The sequence below is a fragment of the Zeus faber genome (genome assembly GCF_960531495.2).
Source record: "Zeus faber genome assembly, chromosome: 2".
NCBI lineage: Eukaryota > Metazoa > Chordata > Actinopteri > Zeiformes > Zeidae > Zeus > Zeus faber.
Window position 1 is genome coordinate 4,124,361 of NC_137189.1, and position 18,880 is coordinate 4,143,240.

An 18,880-nucleotide genomic window follows, 5' to 3' on the forward strand; every position below is an offset into this window, starting at 1 on the left:
TGTTTGCAGCTCTCTTTCATCAACTTCCCTGTGAAAACCACAAAGCAAGCAGGCTGAGAAACCGAACTATGTGATACAGCACCTACACAGCACAATACATTTCACTACCAGTATGGTTGTGGAGATGGATTTTATCCCAGTACATTTTATTATGATTCAATTTGTTTATACTCAGAATGACTCATTCAAGTCAGAAAAGTGAGCTTACCTATGTATGTTCATCAGTGTGAACTGTGGGCCTGCATCTGGCTGGTGAGAATTTGAATGTCAGGTTCCATTCTAGTCACAACCAAACATCTTCATTGCGTTTTTTTTATGTGGGGGTACATGTCATTTGGGAGGGCGGCATAGAAGTCAATGAGACTGTTGGGCTTGAATGCGTCTTTCAGAACATCACAGTTCTGTAACTCGGTCAACTCAAACTGATAAGAAGGCTGGGCTTCATCGATGTCGGCAAGAAAGGGGTTCTGGAAAAGACGGATTTCTTTTGCATTAACATGTAGTTGCCGGAATCGCACACCGAACTCCGCCTTCAGCATTTCCAGTGCTTCCACACACTTTTCAGCTGGGAACGGGACCGCTGGGTTCTCTGCAGAGAGGTTTTGGGTAGCAGGGAGATGGATGAAGTTGGGCTTTTTCACTTGTTCCAAAAGCAGCGCAAGTTTCACCTCAAATGCTTTTGTGTGAGAATACATGTCGCAAATGAGTTTCCCCTGGCCTTGTAGCTGCAAGTTACAGCTGTTCAGCATTTCTGTCACGTCTGTTAAATATACGAGGTGCCATTTGCATTCTGGGTCGATCAGCTCTGGGACCGTTTTGTCTTTTGAATGAAGAAATGCGTTAATTTTGGGTAGCAGCTCGTAAAAATGCCTCAAAATTCTGCCCCTGCTCAACCGTCGGACCTCTGTGTAGTACAGCACATCGCCGTGCGCAGACTCCAGTTCAGACAGGAATTGTTGGAACTGCCTGTGTTTAAGTCCCTTTGCTCTGATGAAGTTTATGCATGACACCACAACCTTCATGACAGAATCCCACTTCAACACTTTGCAGCACATTGCTTGCTGGTGAGTTAGGCAGTGGACTTGTAGCGGGGCGGTGAGACCCCGTTCTTCCATCTACCGATTCATGCATCCTATTAGACCCCGAGACGCGCCCACCATACTAGGAGCCCCGTCAGTCGTGATGCTGGCAAGCTTTGACCAGTCTAGGTCCAACTCTTCCATGGTTTGGCATACTTTGCCGAAAATATCCTCCCCCATTGTAGTCCCTTTGAGACTTTGGAGGGCTGCCAGCTCCTCGCACATTTCAAAGTTTGCGCTAACTCCACGAATAAAAATGAGCAGCTGCGCTGTGTCTTGCACGTCCGTGCTCTCATCCAGTGCTAATGAAAAAAAGTCAAATTCTTTCGTCTTCTGCTGCAGCTGGGCATATACATTACCCCCAATTTCTTCGATGCGTCTGGTGATTGTACTCGCCGACAGACTCACGGCATTAAAGACATCTTTCTTCTCGGGACACACCTCTTCAGCGACAGCATTCACACATTTCTTGACAAACTCTCCATCAGTGAATGGTTTACCGCTGCTTGCTATCAGTTGAGCAACCTGAAAGCTGGCCTGAACGGATGACTAGTTCAGCTGAGCTTGGCGTACAAATGTATTCTGCTGAGCTAACAGTCCACTTTTTAGCTTTGAGAGTTTGTCTGCTCGCATTTGGCCTTGCAAGTTATCATACTTGTCTTTGTGACGGGATTCATAGTGTCGGCGCAGATTGTATTCTTTGAATACCGCCACCGCCTCTTGACAGATGAGACAAACAGCCTTTTCTTTGCATTGAACAAAAAAATAATCGTTTGACCACTGCAGGTTAAATACCCTGCATTCTGAATCAATTTTTCTCTTACCTAAACTTTTCGCCATTATTCCGTTCTATTTGACAGGGGCTAGTCTAGGATTCCCGTGGCCAGACTGAAAAAAAATCATAATGCGTCTCTGGTATTGTTCAGGGGGCCGGGCCAAATGTGGAGGCGGGCCGTATCCGGCCCGCGGGCCTTAGTTTGGGGACCACTGCTTTAAATCGTACTACTTTTACACACACAGAGACATCATTGTGGAGGGGGCGTGACCCAATGTGTACCATTGAAGAAGAAATGCTAACATCACTTCCGTAAACAAGCCGAGGATCCGGTTTCATATGTCTGTGAAAACTTTCGTCTCCATGTTGTCATGGATTACGAGAAGTGGGTGGCGAAAGATCTTAAGAAGATATCGCGGACCTAAGCAGTGTGTACTGGACTTCATTTTCCGCGATGATAGTCAGTTCTCCAACAGCGATGCTGAATCTTCATACCGGCGTTATCCCGGACTTGGAGAACATTTCAAATAGTGGATTTCAACCTGAATGTGACAATGAAACTGAATATTTTCAAGAACCACCGGAAGAGACCGATGACACGCACGTTGTTGTTACAACGGAAGAAGTTGATGACGTAATGAAGTCTGTTGAGGTTGGTGATGCAGATTATGAACAAGTAGTAATGCACAAGATTCTCAAGTTTACCCTCAAATGCAGCCAGGTGCGAAGAAGATAGAAGATAATGAAAAGAGGCCCCAAACAGGCTCTCGGGGTGTAGCTGGGGTAGGGTTGGGTAAGCCCACATAATAACTCCAAGAACTTTGAAGATATTTGGCATACGCACATTAATATATTAAATTACACAGTGATGTCCGCACTTTTAAACTCCTAAATAATTTCACTTTTATAAATCGTGTATATTCTTGCTATTAAATAAAAGCCTTTTTAAAAACAAAAGATGTGTGTCGATGACGCTGTTCAATATTCCTCAAAACACAAGAACAAATGCAGAGATTGCCCCATTCAGCATTGGGTGTCAAGTCCCCATTTAGCGGGGTGTTAAGTAGCCATGTGGCTGTGTTGGTCCTCCAACCATATGCATTCTGGGAGCTGGCTGAATGAAGCCAAGTGTAAGGGAAAACTTTGAAGGTGATTATCTCAGAATCACAGTTTGCCACACCCTTGTCTTTAACAAGTAATAGCTTTAAAAATATTTGCTTGATTTGCACAAGTGCCATCTTGTATTGAAGCTCTGATTCTTCACTTCAAAATGATGCGAAAAAATAAAAAACATTCAAAGCCGCCAAATGTACCTAAAGTCGGTGGTGGGTCACAAATATGGAAGCACACATTCAAAGAAATTTATTACTGAAACATGCATGTGCACCTTAATTTAAGATGAGCTACCCCTAATAAAGAGTAATCTTATCTGATTCACATTGCTATTGCTGTGCACGAGTGTGCAACACGCTGGTGTATGTACGCAACCTTCTCATTCTTGTCGTGTGTGTGTGTGTGTGTGTGTGTGTGTGTGTGTGTGTGTGTGTGTGTGTGTGTGTGTGTGTGTGTGTGTGTGTGTGTGTGTGTGTGTGTGTGTGTGTGTGTGTGTGTGTGTGTGTGTGTGTGTGTGTGTGTGTGTGTGTGTGTGTGTGAACCAGAACGTCCGTGTACAGGAGAGTCGTGCTGGCTTTAGCGGTTCGGTCAGCATCCCCTCCATCACCAAGAACCGGGCCGAGCCGGGTCGCTCCATGAGCGCCAGCAGTGGGCTGGGCATACGTGAGTAGCAGGACACGACCACATAATCCACCTGTGTTGAGTGAACTACACTTCATCATCACTTCAAGCATCACAGATGCTTTTAGGATCTTTTGTCAATGAAATCAGGTGACTCATTTTGCAGAGTAGTTTTGGCTGGTGTAAAAAAGTTTCAAACCGGTTTGATGTGAAACCAGATCACCAGACCAAATCAATATACCATATTTTACCACTAGATGTCGCACTTGACTTTGCAGCCACTCCTGAGTTGGTGGCGGTAGTAAACTGCAATAAAGCCCCTTTCCCACTTGCACTGAAAGTCAAAAATCTATTGGCGATGTTGTGTCATATGGGCAACAGGAGCCAGTGTCAGTGTTCCGTAAAAGTCGTTCTATAAATTTCCACACTCTCAAAATAGTACCATTTACAGGAAAATGCCGCTACGGCTGTAGATGGAAACGTGTGGGAATGGAAGCATCCAATTTCCGTAATATAGGGGTGGTAATATAGGGCGCTGACTCGAAATAAAACACAAATTGTGGGTTTTTACAAATATTTATTTCGTACAAATATGTCAAAACGGAAAGGTTTTGGGGGGGAAAAAATAATAATAAAAATTCAGGAAATTTGGCGAGTCCGAACTGCAGCGCTCAACTGCAAGGACAAGAAACTGAAACACATCCAGTCCCTACGGAGACAGGTCTTTATATTACAAAATTTAATTTTCTGATCTTTCTTCTTAAAAATATCACTCAGACCCTAGACGTGTCTTTTACAGTGAGGGGAATGATGCGGGGACATCAGGCACAAGTGCTTCGCTTGTCCGCCGGCTGCACAAGAACAGGGAATGAGCGGACAGGGAGAGGGAGAACGGGTGGAGAACATTCTTTCTCCGAGGCAGAGAGTGTAGGACGGGTTGACAACGATCACACTGATTTAATAACTTAAGTTAGTGGTAGTGCGTCCGGGGACAGGGGATCTGTTCCTGTGTTTCGGCTCCGTCGGCGGAGGGAAGAGTCCTTCCGGGAGGGGTGGGGTGACGGGAAGCAAACCGCCAGTCTCTTAAGAGCCAGGGGGAAAAAAAACAACTCTGATTGTATGTCCATTGCAGAAAACTGGACTCAACTCTAGTGTGAAGCCAAAAAATTACATGATTGAACCTGTAATCACCCACCTCTACATATAACCTCTCCAGTTTATTTCCTTATTTTCTTCATTTCCTGCCTTTTTAAAACCTCTCCCCACTCCTTCCTTTCCAGGCTCGTCTTCCCAGAACGGCAGCGCCCTGCGAAGGGAGCTGTCTGGTGGGAGCTACGGATCCAAACGTCAGACCATGACGTCTCCTTCTGAAAGCTCCCTGTCCTCAGGGGGGGGCATGGACTGCGGGGACGCACCGCTCTCCCAGTTTGACAGAGAGGTCAGTCACTAGATTGCTTTTCCCAATCCCTGACAGTGAAGATCACCAATGGCTTCGTCTACCAGGAGGATTTGTGCCTTGGATGTGGGGCGTGGGTTTTCTTTTTTTTTTAATTGTAAGGACTAGTGGGAAATAAATTCTTTGAAGTGTTCTAGTTTACTAGTCACTTAAAATTGCCGTATTTGTTAAACCAATGATTTCCTTTTCAAATGGAATTCACAAACACAAAATGCGGCAAAATTAAGTACCGTATTTTCCGGACTATAGAGCGCACCTGTATATAAGCCGCATCCGCTCTATTTAAAAAAAAAAAAGAGATATACAAGCCGCACCGGGCTATAAGCCGCAGATATCTATGTTGAAAAATTAGATATTTACTGCATGTACAGAACGATTTTGAACTGTAAATGTACATGTATGTACCTGAACAGATTCTTTCCGAACAGTGCCTTTTAACACGGCAGCAACTTTGCTGCTTAAAACGGAACAGAACCAAGAGAAAAAAAACGGCATTTATTTACCTTCATTTCTCCTGTGTTTGAAACCACAAGTCACTTTAATCATCTTCGCTGAAACCCATGAAGTCGTCTTCTTCGTGTCGGAGTTGAACAGCCTCAGAAGCGCTTCGTCACATCTGTCTCCATCAGTCTCGCTCTCCGTGTCACTGTCATCCTCCGGTGAAGTTGACTCTGAAGGTGCGCCGCTCTCTTTGCGTAGCAGTCCAGCCTTTCGGAACCCGTTGGTGATGGTGGATTTTTTCACAGCACTCCACGCTGTTACTGTCCACTGACAGACATCAGAAAAAGATGCTTTTCGCATGCGGCCAGTTTTTGTGAATGACTTCTCACCACTTGTCATCCAAGCCTCCCACTCAACCCGGAGTGCAGCTTTAAATGCCCGATTCACACTGATGTCGATGGCCTCAACTTTAAACTTGCATCATACGAACTTCTTCGTGTGGGTTCCATGATGAAGGGGCGAGGATTTTAAAATAATTACCAGTTGGTAATTTATCGTCCGCGTTCTATCTGCTAAAGAAAAAGTAGCGTATTCTTCTTTGCATTGATTTTTCGTCTATCTTATTTTTGATTCTAATTCCGGTTAGAGCGCCCCTAGCGGTGGAAGAAAAATCCACAGAATAGCCGCACCTTTGTATAAGCCGCATGGTTCAAAACCTAGGAAAAAAGTAGCGGCTTATAGTCCGGAAAATACGGTAATTATGACAAAAATATGTATTACCATAACTGTCAGTGAGAGATGATTTCAAGGTACGTTTCTCACCATATTCTTTACATTTCCTGAAAACGTTAATATCATAAATTACAAAAATGTCAGCTCATCAGAAAAATGGTTGGGTGAAATGTGTGTGCTGACTAGTAAACGGGGAGAGACTTGTCATCAGCCCTCTAGTCATGCAATTGCGGACAACTTGCTGTGCTTTGCAAGGAACCTCTGGGCGCTGCTTAAACTTGAGTTGTTTGTCTACCAACAGGTGCATCAATCGGCACAAATCCACTTAGACCAACTCTCTGCTAGCTGCCTAAATGTCAACACATATAATGTGAGCTTCATTTTTCTGTTCCAGAAAGTAGCCTACCCAAATGTTAGTTTAGCCCATCACCGTGGCAGTCTTTTTGTGAAAGTTTGTTTACGTTGTACAGCAGAGTGAATGGTTTCCTTGCCGTATCACCATAGAATCCAGATATTAGCATGTCAGATGTTAAATTGAAACATGTGAAGTTGTTGCAACCTGGAAAATGTGCTCTGTGTCCTATTCACCACATACATCCCAGTTATTATATTTGCGTGCAGGCCTTCCACCTCATCCCCCTGCTAGAAAATGATTGGTTAGTTTCCTGTGATGTCATACCACTACTGCAGTGCTTCATATTGAATGTCGTTCGCCTGCTGAAACCTCCGTCCTTCTTCTTTGTCCCACTAGAGACTATAAAGTCCCATCCTATGAAGTCCACTCAAGGCTAGATCGTCCCAGCAGTTGCCTCCAATCACTCATTCTCTTTTATACGCTGGTGATATAATCGGACCAGCTTTTTTGATTTGTCATCGATTCATTTTCTGCTTGTGTGAATAGATGATATAGAACATTTTTATTTAAAATATAAAATGTAATTTATAGAAATAATTTTCAAGGGTCACTGTAAGAATAGACAACAGAAATATCAGTACTCATAGATAATGGCTTGATTATATTATACAAGGAATAATCAGTGGCAGTAACAGACAGCTTTCAGGAGGAGCCTTAATCAGTGTTTAACGCGACAAGAGGGAAATTATCGATTGATAATCTGTTTAATCACTGTTTTGATAATCACCAAGCAAGAAGATTTATTTGGCCACTGTGAGCTTGAGAATGCCCCTTGGAGCAAACTCATTCAAAATTGTAATAACATGAGCAAGACATTTCCTCATGAAGTATGTGTACTGGAAACACAACGTGCACATATTGTAAAGTCATAGTGACTGGCTCTCAGTCTTCACACTCTGTGTTGTTTTTGCAACTGACAACAAACAGTCTTCGTTTGGTGTTACAAGTGGTCCAACTCAACAGGTTGTTCTTGCACTTTGAGGACGCTTTGCCTTTCCACACAACTTTTCACAGCTGATTCCATTGGAGAAATGTTATTAAGGTTTTAAGAACCTTGTTGCACCAGCTAAGCTGCCCTTAAGGTCTTATTCTGTGTTGTAGTTTCACCTTAAGGGCTCTGTGCTGTTATTTACTCAACAAATCAAGACTGCAACCAAACTTGTGAATATATTGGGATCTTCAAGGTTTCGGGCAACATCTACCTACATTCACCACCCCCATCCTCAGCTGGCCTCCAGAGTTGCCCCATACTTCCCCAGGCCTTCGCATCCCCTCCGCCCAGCACTCAATCTCATGCCTGGCCACTGGCTAATACATCTTGGCCCATTTCGCCCCATTTCTTACCTTGCCCTCTCCCTTCCCTTGCCCAACTCAGACCCATATAACCCTGCTCTGTCCCGCCCTGACCCTCCCCCAGCATGAAGTCTGTGTGCTGGGCGCTGAGTCTTAACTTTCCTCTGCAGTGGCAGGCGGTCTCGCCATCGGAGAAGACACCCGATCTGAAAAGGGCTTTAAGGACCCTGCTTAGTAAGATGAAGGTAATGTCAAACAGTTGCAATGTCAATCGCACTGAGACACACAAACAGCCATGCACCAAGACTTGTACACGGTTTATGGCTTGTAAGACTGATCTGAGCTTGCATCTCACTCCAACACCCCACCTGCTTCACATTTTGGCCCCCTTGTCGGTAACATCTAAAGGCTTCTCACAAGCACATTACTCCACCAGGCTGGAGCAACACTCTGTGCCGTCACTTTGCCAAAGTCCTGGTCGGTCTTACCTAGCCTGGTCCTTCTCATTGTCTCAGTGTTATTTTGGAATGGAATGGTGCGATGCCACTAACAAGCCATTCCAGTGACTTGCACCCACCACTGGCAAGTAGACCAATCACCAAGCATGTCTCCTTCCACCCTGCTTCCTGGAGGCTTGCTCATGTGTCCGACCATGAGCTGTCCATCTCTAAGAATGCTTAGGTCACGAGAATGGAGTTATAGCTTTTTGAGGGGTGCGCGCTGCATAATCTGACCACAGGATTCTTCCTTAGGATGTTGTGGTTTGGACATGTTTAAATGCTGAAAAGATCTTAACTTATTACACTTTGTAAATGATTCTCCTCTTGCACTGTCTGCTTGGGACATTTCGGAAGCCAATAAACAACCACTCTTACATGGTCTGGGAAGAATCCAGGTGCACAAGTTCTGAAATGAATATTAAGTAACGGATTTGTCAATGAAACTACTCAAACAGGGATCTTTTTAGGCAGTGTAGCTGGGCAATATTTCTCCAAGTCTGGATGGGGATTAATAGCACAGTCCCAATCACTCTTTGTAGCTGTCAAAGTGTAACCTGGGCAAAATTACATCAACATTGTGGCAACTAATCTAACTTAAAACACATTACATTAAAAAGTACTTGTTTTCTAAGTATTTGCTGACAGAAGTTTAAAACTGCTTCTCTTGACGCACCACTTTTTGTAGCGTCTGCCATTGTTTCAGAGAGTATGGACAGGTCACCAGACCAATTTACCTTCCTCCCATTGGTTGATGGAGAAATTTATCTCTGATTGTCCTGACGTCAAATTTGCCGACAAGTTTGCCCGAGAATCATCAGCGTGACCGACGCTGATGATCTCTGAGAGGAAAATTCTAATCGATATCCCGTAAGGTTTTATTGTTGGAAAATATGCCCATTTACATTTGTTTGAAAAGTTACAAGACTTTTGTGTCGTGACCATATTTTGTATTGTGAGAAGCTGGAATATATATGACTTGAGACTGGACTTGGAAGTTAAAGACTCGACTTGACTTGAGAAATGATGACTCAAATTACTTGTTTGTGTTCACTTTCATCCACTGAAACCTTGAATTAAAACGCAATCTGCCAACAAAAAGGTACTTTCTTTGGGCTCGGTCCTCCTCACCTTATGTTGCCGCGGCTCTGTAGCAGACGGACAAATGTTGTAGTAATCCATGAATGTTGCTGTCATGCAGTTTGACATTTCCTTATCAAAAACAAGTTGATGTTTAGAAAGTTGTAAGTTGTAAACAAGACTGATTTGTCCGTGAAGCGCCAGGCTTCTCCATGTCGCTCCCACCTGCAGATAACGTAAAGCGCGTTGGCTCCAAATTATGTCACATATTGCCGTAAAGCAGTGATTGATATCGGTCTGGCTTTTATACTGTTTCTGTCATTATTTGACTTTTGGGATCGACAGTTTTGTAGCCGATATATCCTGATTATTAAACATGTATAATAAGCAAAAAGAAAAACATTGATTATTTGTCCCGTACTTATCTGTTTTACACTACTTTTAAGTTACTCACCAAAGTGCAAACATTAATGTTTTAGACACACACCGCTCTCTAAGCAGCAGGCCGTGCTGTGTTCATGGGAAACTTGGAAAACTAATTTGTTTCCAAAGTGATGCGCTCAATGGACTAGAATTTTTTTTTATAAAAATCTAATTTATTATAATCTTTTCCATATTTTTTATCTATCAAAAAGTTATTTGTGTGTTCATTTTTATTTATTTGTTTTGTTATCAGTTAAATGTTCTTGTTTTTCTAATTGATTTAAAAATTCTGCAATTTTTGACAAAGTATTGGTGAAATCATCGGTAATCGGTGGGCTTAGAATCCCCAAAATCAGGATCGGCATTGGACATAAAAATGTGGCATTGGTCAGGCTCCAAAAATATATATAGATGATACAATTTTTCTATTGTCTTATGATATATATCATGTTATCGCACAGCCCAATAATAAATATAACATTTTTTGGATGTTTAACTTTTGTCAATGTTCACATTACAAGTGCGCACGCTGGGCATTGTCCTGATTGGATAACGAGTCAGTCAAGCTCCTCGCTACCTGATGTTTCTTTCAACAAGAAGCGCTGGTTACACACACACACGCACACGCACACACACACACACACACACACACACACACACACACACACACACACACACACACACACACACACACACAGTATGGTCAGATCACATCATCATGGCAGCCGCGACTGTTTTCTTTCAATCAAATCAATTTGTGCAAATCTGTTCATAACCTTTTGAGATATTCTGCAACAGGCAGACAGGGGTGGGGTGTAACAAAGTTTGATGTTGTAGTCTGCCTGTCAGTATTTCATTGTTTAAAAGACGATGAGGAGGGAATATTTAAGAATAAATTAAGAAATATATCAGCTTTTATAAAGGTATTTGGTTTTTGTTTGACTACATTCATTTCACTGAATATCAATAATTATACGACAAATTAATCATACTTTTTGAACAGGTTAGATAGTCCGATTATAATATTATTAGACAGGTACTAATACCTTTTTTCTCTTTATAAAGAGCTGATACTGCAAGTAAGACTGCAGTATCTTGGGGGAAAAAAATGACTTGACTTTGGACTTAAGTAAGGACTTGACTTGCTCAAGGAAAAATTACTTGGAACTTGCTTGAGACCTGGATAAGAAGGACTTGGACACATGTCTGCCATGTACAACCAGCACATTGTGTACATTTGCAAACCCTTATTGGAGCTCCGTTGAAAAATCCCATTATGACCATACTCCCTTTCTATGGAACTCTAGGTTTCCCAAGCTTTTTTATGGCAAGGCAAAGGAACCCCTCCCAAAATGGCACACACTTTAACTGCCTATAATAAACTGCACCCAAACTAAAATGCAAATCTCTCAAAAAACGCACCATCATTATTGTGTGGGTGGGTGATGAAATGTATACTCAATTCCTGTTGCGCATTCCGATTTGGGAACCCCTCACTTAGAGGATGGTGCCTCAGCTGCTGTCGATTTGAGCCCGTAACTGCTTCTTGCTCCTGTTTTCCCGGAGGGCCACATGTGGCCAGCGATGTGTGGATTTCTTTTGGGATGTGTGATAATTACTTGAGTCCCTATTCTAGAGCAGCGTCTGTGAACTGAAGAACGACGCCTCTGTACAGCAGATCAGATCATTAGTGCGTTATCACTGAACTGGAACAGAAAGGGCCTACCGCGTCTGCGGTCCGCCTTCAAATCTCATACGTCCAGCTCTTGATTTGATCTGTTATCAATATGAGTGATTAATTCAACTGTTCCGTTAAATAAACACACAGAATAGGAAGGACTCAAAGCAGATTTTGGTATTTTGCCTCCTTACCGTCGGATCTCCCTCTGCTCCTGCGTCTGTTTTGCCTGCTATCAATCACTTCCGGTCAATCAAGCCGCCCATTCACTCATCGTGTGGAATGCACCGGAACATGGAGCTCACATGTGCTTCAGCGGCTCATCGCACATTGTTGTGAAAACACACTGAGCTCCCCGGGGACTGGAGCCCAAAGGAACAGGTTCACATTAAGTGGTCACAATCAGGAGAAATGGCTCGGAAATTTAAATAAAAATAATCGTTACATTTTTTTTCTGCTTCACGTGTGAAAGCATTTCCATGGTGATGTAAGCTGCCTTGCTCCAACATGAAAAAGGTTTTAATCTAAGTACTGCTTTTTTTTTTCTGTCTCCCCAACCCTACATACTACTACCTCCAACATTTTCCATCCTTTCTCTTTCAATCTCTCTCTCAGGACTCAGACTCCCCCCGCCACTCCACTGCCTCCAACAGCTCCACCTTCAGCAGCCCCCCGAGCCCGGCGTCGCCCCACAAGACCAAGTCCCTCTCGCTGGAGAGCACAGATCGCATGGGCTGGGACACATGAAGCCCCGCCCCCACTTCCCATTTCTGACTGACCCATTGACTGACAGCCCGGGACTTGGAACCCCCCCCCCAACACACACACACACACACACACACACACACACACACACACACACACACACACACACACACACACACACACACACCTCCCTGCCACTAAGCCCTCAGCCCCCCTCAGCTCCTCCCTTACAGCCCAGAGAACTGCACCCTCTTCTTACTGGTGCCACCCCCCCCCCCACCCGGCACCAGTTTAGGCCCCCCTCAGTTTGTGGCCGTCTGTGGCGCGAGTGTGTGTTTATTGGGAAGGCGTCCATATAGGAATGAATATTATCCATCACCTCTCAACCCCACCATCGGCTCCTTTGCCGAAACCCCTGACAGAATCTAAGACGCTCAAATATTCCTAGACAACGCAAAGAAGAGAATTATTATAGAATTATTACTGAAAGTATGAAAATCGTTTGTACTTGTACATAGAAGCTGCCGGGGTTTTAGGGGACAACGTTTTAATTTATTTATCGTTTATCTTAGATGAGGAAAGGTAGGCGCAAAAGGGTGGATTCTCTTTCTTTACTCTCTTTTTTTTTTTTTTCTTTTAACCTTACAACCTGTCAGTTACTTCCTCTACAGCTGAAACTGGGAAAATGAATATTGTAAGAAAACAAAAGGAAAAAACGAAATTTTATTATTATTTTGCTCGTGAAATCCACACTAGGTGCAGTGACTATATACTTCCACTTCTGTCTGTCTGACCGTCGGCAGAAGCGTTTCCAAGCAACGCGGTCGGGGTGTTTTAATAGACCTAGACGCTCCGCACCCCACCGGCCTCCGAAAACATTCTCAACTGTCTGATGACATCATCACGCTGCTCTCTCCTCATTGGGCCGCCGCAACTTACATCATCAGCAGAGCTCGGGACCATTTTCCACGTAGCGTAGCCCCCCCCACCCCATCGACGAACACTACTTCGCTAAACACCAAACCGACCAATTTACTACGAAAAAAGACAAACAAAATGGATTCCCATCACAATAATGTACATAGGTTCAAAGTAGAGAGTAATATATGATAAGGAAAATACTATAGCGAAATACACAGGAGTGAGATCCTCGTTACTCTTCTTTCGCTTTTATTTTGTTTTTGTTTGAGTGATTTTTTTTCGGGGAGGGGGAGTTGTATTCACATGAAAGCCATTTTAAACCACTTTCCAGTTTTCCTTTTTACGGATTTTTGCTTTTTCGATTTTTTTTCTTTTATTTTGTATTACTTATGTATGACACACATTGTCGAGTGTTATTTTTTTTTTCTTTTCTCACTTGTTTTGTGTTTGAGTGAAGAAATGACACTGCTGCCCACACAGTGTTTATCTCCCCTGGTCGTCCTGCGATGGAAGACTCAAAACGCCACATGTATGTGTGTGTGCACACACACACTATCCTGCCTCTCCTCTTTCGATGGAAGAGGAGTCTGAACAGTCCCCCCCCCCCATCCCCCACAGAGACGTTGAGGACGCTGATTATAACCAAAAACAAGAAGACTTGCACGGTCTTCCTATCCGACGGCCTTTGTTTATTCTGAAGAATGTTTAAATGGTGTGTGGTCGAGTCATCGGCCCCGGTCGGGACGGTTTAAGGAGAAGACACTAAAAGGAGAATGTAAACACTAAAATGGTCAGAATGGCGCTTTCTGTCAGACGCCTCGGCCCCTCCATCTGCTTCTGTTGCTCGGTGATGAAATCTGTGTTTCCGTAAACACACGGAACTGTAAAAAAACAAAAACTCTCAAACACTAAAGATTAAACGCTGGAAGTATAATAACGCATGGGGATGCTGGAGGCTGATTAGCAATACCAATTTCATAAACTGACCGCGATGGACGCAGAACGGGTTTAAATGTTAAAAAGATGTGTGGAAATTATTTTTACCGTTGATTTTTCTCCCTTGTAAATGAGATTTCCTGATCTGATCTCGCTGAGCGTTTTGGGTGAACTAAAGATTAAATCAAAAGGCCCAGTGATGCATTTCATGTCAGGTGCAGGCAATGGATATTAGGTCTTCGATTTTGAGAAGAATCATTATTGAAGAATTAACTTGAAACTATCTCACCCTCCCCCCATGAAGGTTGGTTTTGTTTTAATTGATGGTGGTTTACCTGTACTGCTGAAACTAAAGCTCCCTCTCTCTCTGGCTGTCAAGATATGAGGGTGGCATTGCGGCGGTCTCGAGACATTTTGGCACTACATTTTGGTCGCAGCGGTGAAAGAAATTGCAGTTGATGTTGAAGTTGGTGAATTTGGCTTCGGCCTTCGCCAAACACCGGCCTTCCTTTGAGCTGTGGATGAAACCCATACGAGAGAATCAGCTCCGGTCGAGCCATTCTGAGTGTTTTAAGGATTACAGTTTTATCAAAAAGGATGGTTTCGAGAGAGTTCTGGTTTTATTGGAAAACTATTCCCACGTGTCCCTTTTTGAGCCGTTTCCTACCTGCTGGACGAGGGAAACGCTTTCTGTAAGACTTTTATCGGCCACGTATTTTATACTGTACAGGAGCGGCCATCGCATCCCGTCTACAAGGAGGCCCCGAAAAGAAAAGAAAAAAAACCTCAGGAAATGTTGGAACCAATGAGAAGTTTCATCTTGACAATGGAAACACATGTTGGGAGAGAGGGGTGAATGGATGGATGAATCGATGAAGAGAGAGAGAGGGGGGGGGGGGGGGGGGGTGTAGATGTTACCAAGGTGGGAAGAGCAGGACTACAAGGTCCCGACGGGTGTTAATGACGACATAGCATCAGGGCGTGGCGCCGAGGTGCCACAGCGGCAGCCATTCAGCCGAGAAAAAAGTTCAAAAAAATAATTGCCTTTGCATTTCAGTGACGTCTTATCTACAATACCTTCTATATTATTTTGCTTTCATATCATATTACACTTTTTTTTCTAGGATTGCTTTGTAATAATTTGTACAGTTTTGCATGTTATAGATGTAATCTTTTTTTTTTTTGGTTTGTTTTACTTCGACTTGCTCCTTTTTTCAACGCTTTGGGCGTTTTATTTTATTTTTTATTATTATTTTTTTGCTGAGGATAACCCACTACAGGTGATGTAGAATCTTTTTTGCACAAAAAAAAAATATTTAAGGTGTAAGGTCAAAACTGAAAAAAAAAAAAAAAAACTAATAAAAAAACAATGTATGAAACTGGCTGCCACGCTTCTGTGGAGAACTCGTATTAACCTGACTCCGATGTATTTCAATAAAGCGGAGCGCTGTTACCAACACTACCCCGCCCCCCGTGTCGTAATTTCAGGGCTGCCCGAGCCGCCCGCCGTGCGCTCCCTGGGCTCCGCACCGCCACCTGCCGGCGGAGACCATCGCTGCACCCGTCAGCCGGGAGCCAGGGCCAAGCGCCGTCCGAACTTTTAAATAACAACCTTTTTTTTTTTAAATGCAAAGCCCCTTTTTCGTTTGTTTTTCGGACCAGAAGCGGAAGGATCGTTTTTTTTTAGTTTTCTCCTTCCAAAGAGAACAAAACAACCTGTATGGATTTCACGAGGCGGGCGTTAGCAGCGTCTTTTTTCATGGGCGTTTGATTCCTCGGCATTTTAACCCTTTTTTTTTTAATTCCACACAGACCACTTAAAATCAGGGCTAGATAAAAAAAATAAACAACTGCTATATTCACAACTCTCAAACCTGGACTAGAATATATATAAATAAAAAAAACCTATGTTGCATTTCAGACTCATCTGATTTCTGAACGTATTATTCAATTTGTGAGAACAGGAAAGATGGTGGATTTTGGTGGATTTTACTGGATTTGTACCTCACTGACCACTCATGACCAGGTTTATTTAAAAATACCAAAAACTACTGTACTTATAGCTGTCAAAATTTGACTACATTATAATAAGACGCCTTTACTGTATTTCAAGTACCATTTTGTTGTGTGAGCGTGATATAAATTGTTCTATTTGTGAGAAGAGGAAAAATGTGGATTTTATTGTATTATATTGCACAATGACCACACGAGACCAAATCTATTTCCAAAACTACTGTACTTATAGGTGATCTAGACCTGGTTTTAAGAATTAAAAAAAAAAATCAGGAGTTTGAATTCACCATGAAGACAGACGCTGCCAACTTCAGCTTTGTTTGACTCTCAATGTGAATTAAACTGTAAATCTGAGGACAGCGGCTTATTTTTATTTATTTTTTTATATATAACCTGTGCTCTCAGCATGCTGGGCATACAACACAGAGTATTTGTATGCCATTGCATCTAGGACAAGTGGAGTTCAAGTTCTCAACCTGCAATGCGACTCTTTATTAATTCTTAAATCATCAAGAACTGCTGCAATAACTCTGTCCTGTGGACGACCTGTAGAATGACAAGAGCACAGTTTTTGGTTATAGAGAACCACCACCAACCCCCCTCTTTGGAGAACTACTTATCATGTTTGGGTCTATAAACAACTGATCATTCCTCTAAGAGGGGGAGAATCACCACAGGTGAGACAAATAAACATACAACCAAACAACATTTACACCAAAACATAAACATTGGACGACATGTATTGGAAAAACAGTGAATTAGGGCCACGAAAACTGGAACTACAACTGGTCACGTGGCCTCTTCCTGTCAAAGTTATGGCAGCAAATGAGGGAGAAGGGGAGAGGAATGCAACCAGGAGGGTGTGTGTGTGTGTGTGTGTGTGTGTGTGTGTGTGTGTGTGTGTGTGTGTGTGTGTGTGTGTGTGTGTGTGTGTGTGTGTGTGTGTGTGTGTGTGTGTGTGTGTAAGATGTCCACCAGTGAATGTACATGACTTATCCCCATTGGTACTGGTGTAGAAGGTCGGTATTATGTCGCAGCTCCTTCAAGCAGCGGAAAGGGCCCCGAAGCCCCCTGAACTCTTGCAGCCCTGTAGACACCCTCTGGCTGCAGGAAAGCCCCAAATACCCTGCCTTGCGGCCAGTGAAGACCCCCTGGCCCCCAGAGAAGCCAGAGGGCTGTGTAGCAACCCCCACGCCCAGTCCTGAAGAGCATTACCCAGTCCTTGGGAGCACGAGGAGACCCCGCACCCCAGGGGCACACACATACAACCAACCCCCAGGTGCAGGCACAAGACGCAGCCCGCAGGCACAGAACCCAGGCCACGCAGGCACGTACCGCAGGCCCAGATCCCGGCCCTCATGCCCACCCACGCCCCACGTCCCGCGCAACAGGGAGGCCTGCACCACCGCAGCCCACCAGACGTCCCACCAGGCGTGAGTGCCAAGTGCCCAAATACATAGCAATGTTATGAAACCAATATCCATGTAAATATTGTCAAATGGAAGTCGACAGTCAACTGTCAAATCGATAGACCTGAACTTTGAGCTTATATTGATTGTTAAACATTTATAGTAGTACGTTTGAAAACCAGGTTTAGAATATGGTATCTGCCATGATAAATCTAATCAATGATATGACTTGATTTACTTTATTTGTTGTTGAATATATATTTTACTGTTATTTCTATTTGACCATAAACAACCCAAACGGACATCGCCTCTCTGCTTCCTTTCAGTGATCTGACCCTGACAACCTACATAACCACGCCCTCCCAACCAGAACCTCTCACCGTGTCTGCACTCTTCAGGGAATTTAAGGGAATTACTTTGTTTGATATTTATTTATCTGGCACTTTATAAGAAACAGCAATTCAGTGCATTTGTATTCCTGCTGTTCCCGGTGTTGGTAACAGGGTCTGAAAATCAAAACTATATCGTTTTGAATGGAATTCTGGTTTTATAGTGTAACCCACCCATCACAGGCAATTTTATGGATTTCCATTTTGGATTAATGGACTCATCTGATAAAAAAAACCAACAACTTTATTACAAACAAACCCAAAGACGCTCATTATTTGTACATCTATGCACATAGTTCAGTCAGGACAACATTTATCTACCCAAAGTAAGAAAGCACTCACACCTACAGACGGTACTACGCTAAACGCTCGCTGTTGCCTCCTGGGTTCAGACTAAGGCAGGAGTTTGGATTCAGCTTTGTTGGAGGATTTCGGCCCTCGACTCAAAAATGTCGGACCAACGTTTCAACCGACTGCGAGAAAACCTTCTTTGCTCCTCTATTCATGTTTTCTATTCGAACCGCTTCCTTCTTAAGTGTAATGAAGACACCCAATTTAGAAAACAGACCGTGACAGTATTTTTGGAAGTAAAAATCTCAGGACTTCACAGGAGTTTTCCTTTAAATAGGTTTTTGTAAAATATTACATTTGAAGGGGGAAGAAAGCAGCAGCGTTCGCCTTTGTGTAAACTTTTCCATGACACAGACATTTGTTATTTAACTCCAATAGATTTAAACAAGCTTCCTTTTTTTCCCTATTTAGGAATTTCATAGTTTACATTTTACTACTTTTCCATTTTTAATTCTGCGCAGTGTTTAAAACCACCACAGTAAAAATTAGGGTACAAGATTCCTGATCACTGCCGGCGCTTGGTTGTCTAGAATCCAACATGTGGGGGCACTTA

The 18,880-nt window shown here is 43.2% G+C and overlaps 1 protein-coding gene across 2 annotated transcripts in view; it reads left to right on the forward strand.

Annotated features, from left to right (window-relative positions):
- Positions 1-12,402, forward strand: part of cdc42bpab (CDC42 binding protein kinase alpha (DMPK-like) b) — a 113,380-nt gene extending 100,978 nt beyond the window's left edge. For both annotated transcript variants that reach the window (XM_079996627.1, XM_079996628.1), the window contains 3 exons: positions 3,513-3,630; positions 4,869-5,026; positions 12,219-12,402. In XM_079996627.1, coding sequence (XP_079852753.1) covers positions 3,513-3,630; positions 4,869-5,026; positions 12,219-12,350 — 408 coding nt within the window. In that variant the 3' untranslated portion in view covers positions 12,351-12,402. The remainder of the gene's footprint in view (positions 1-3,512; positions 3,631-4,868; positions 5,027-12,218) is intronic.
- Positions 12,403-18,880: the final 6,478 nt, after the last annotated feature.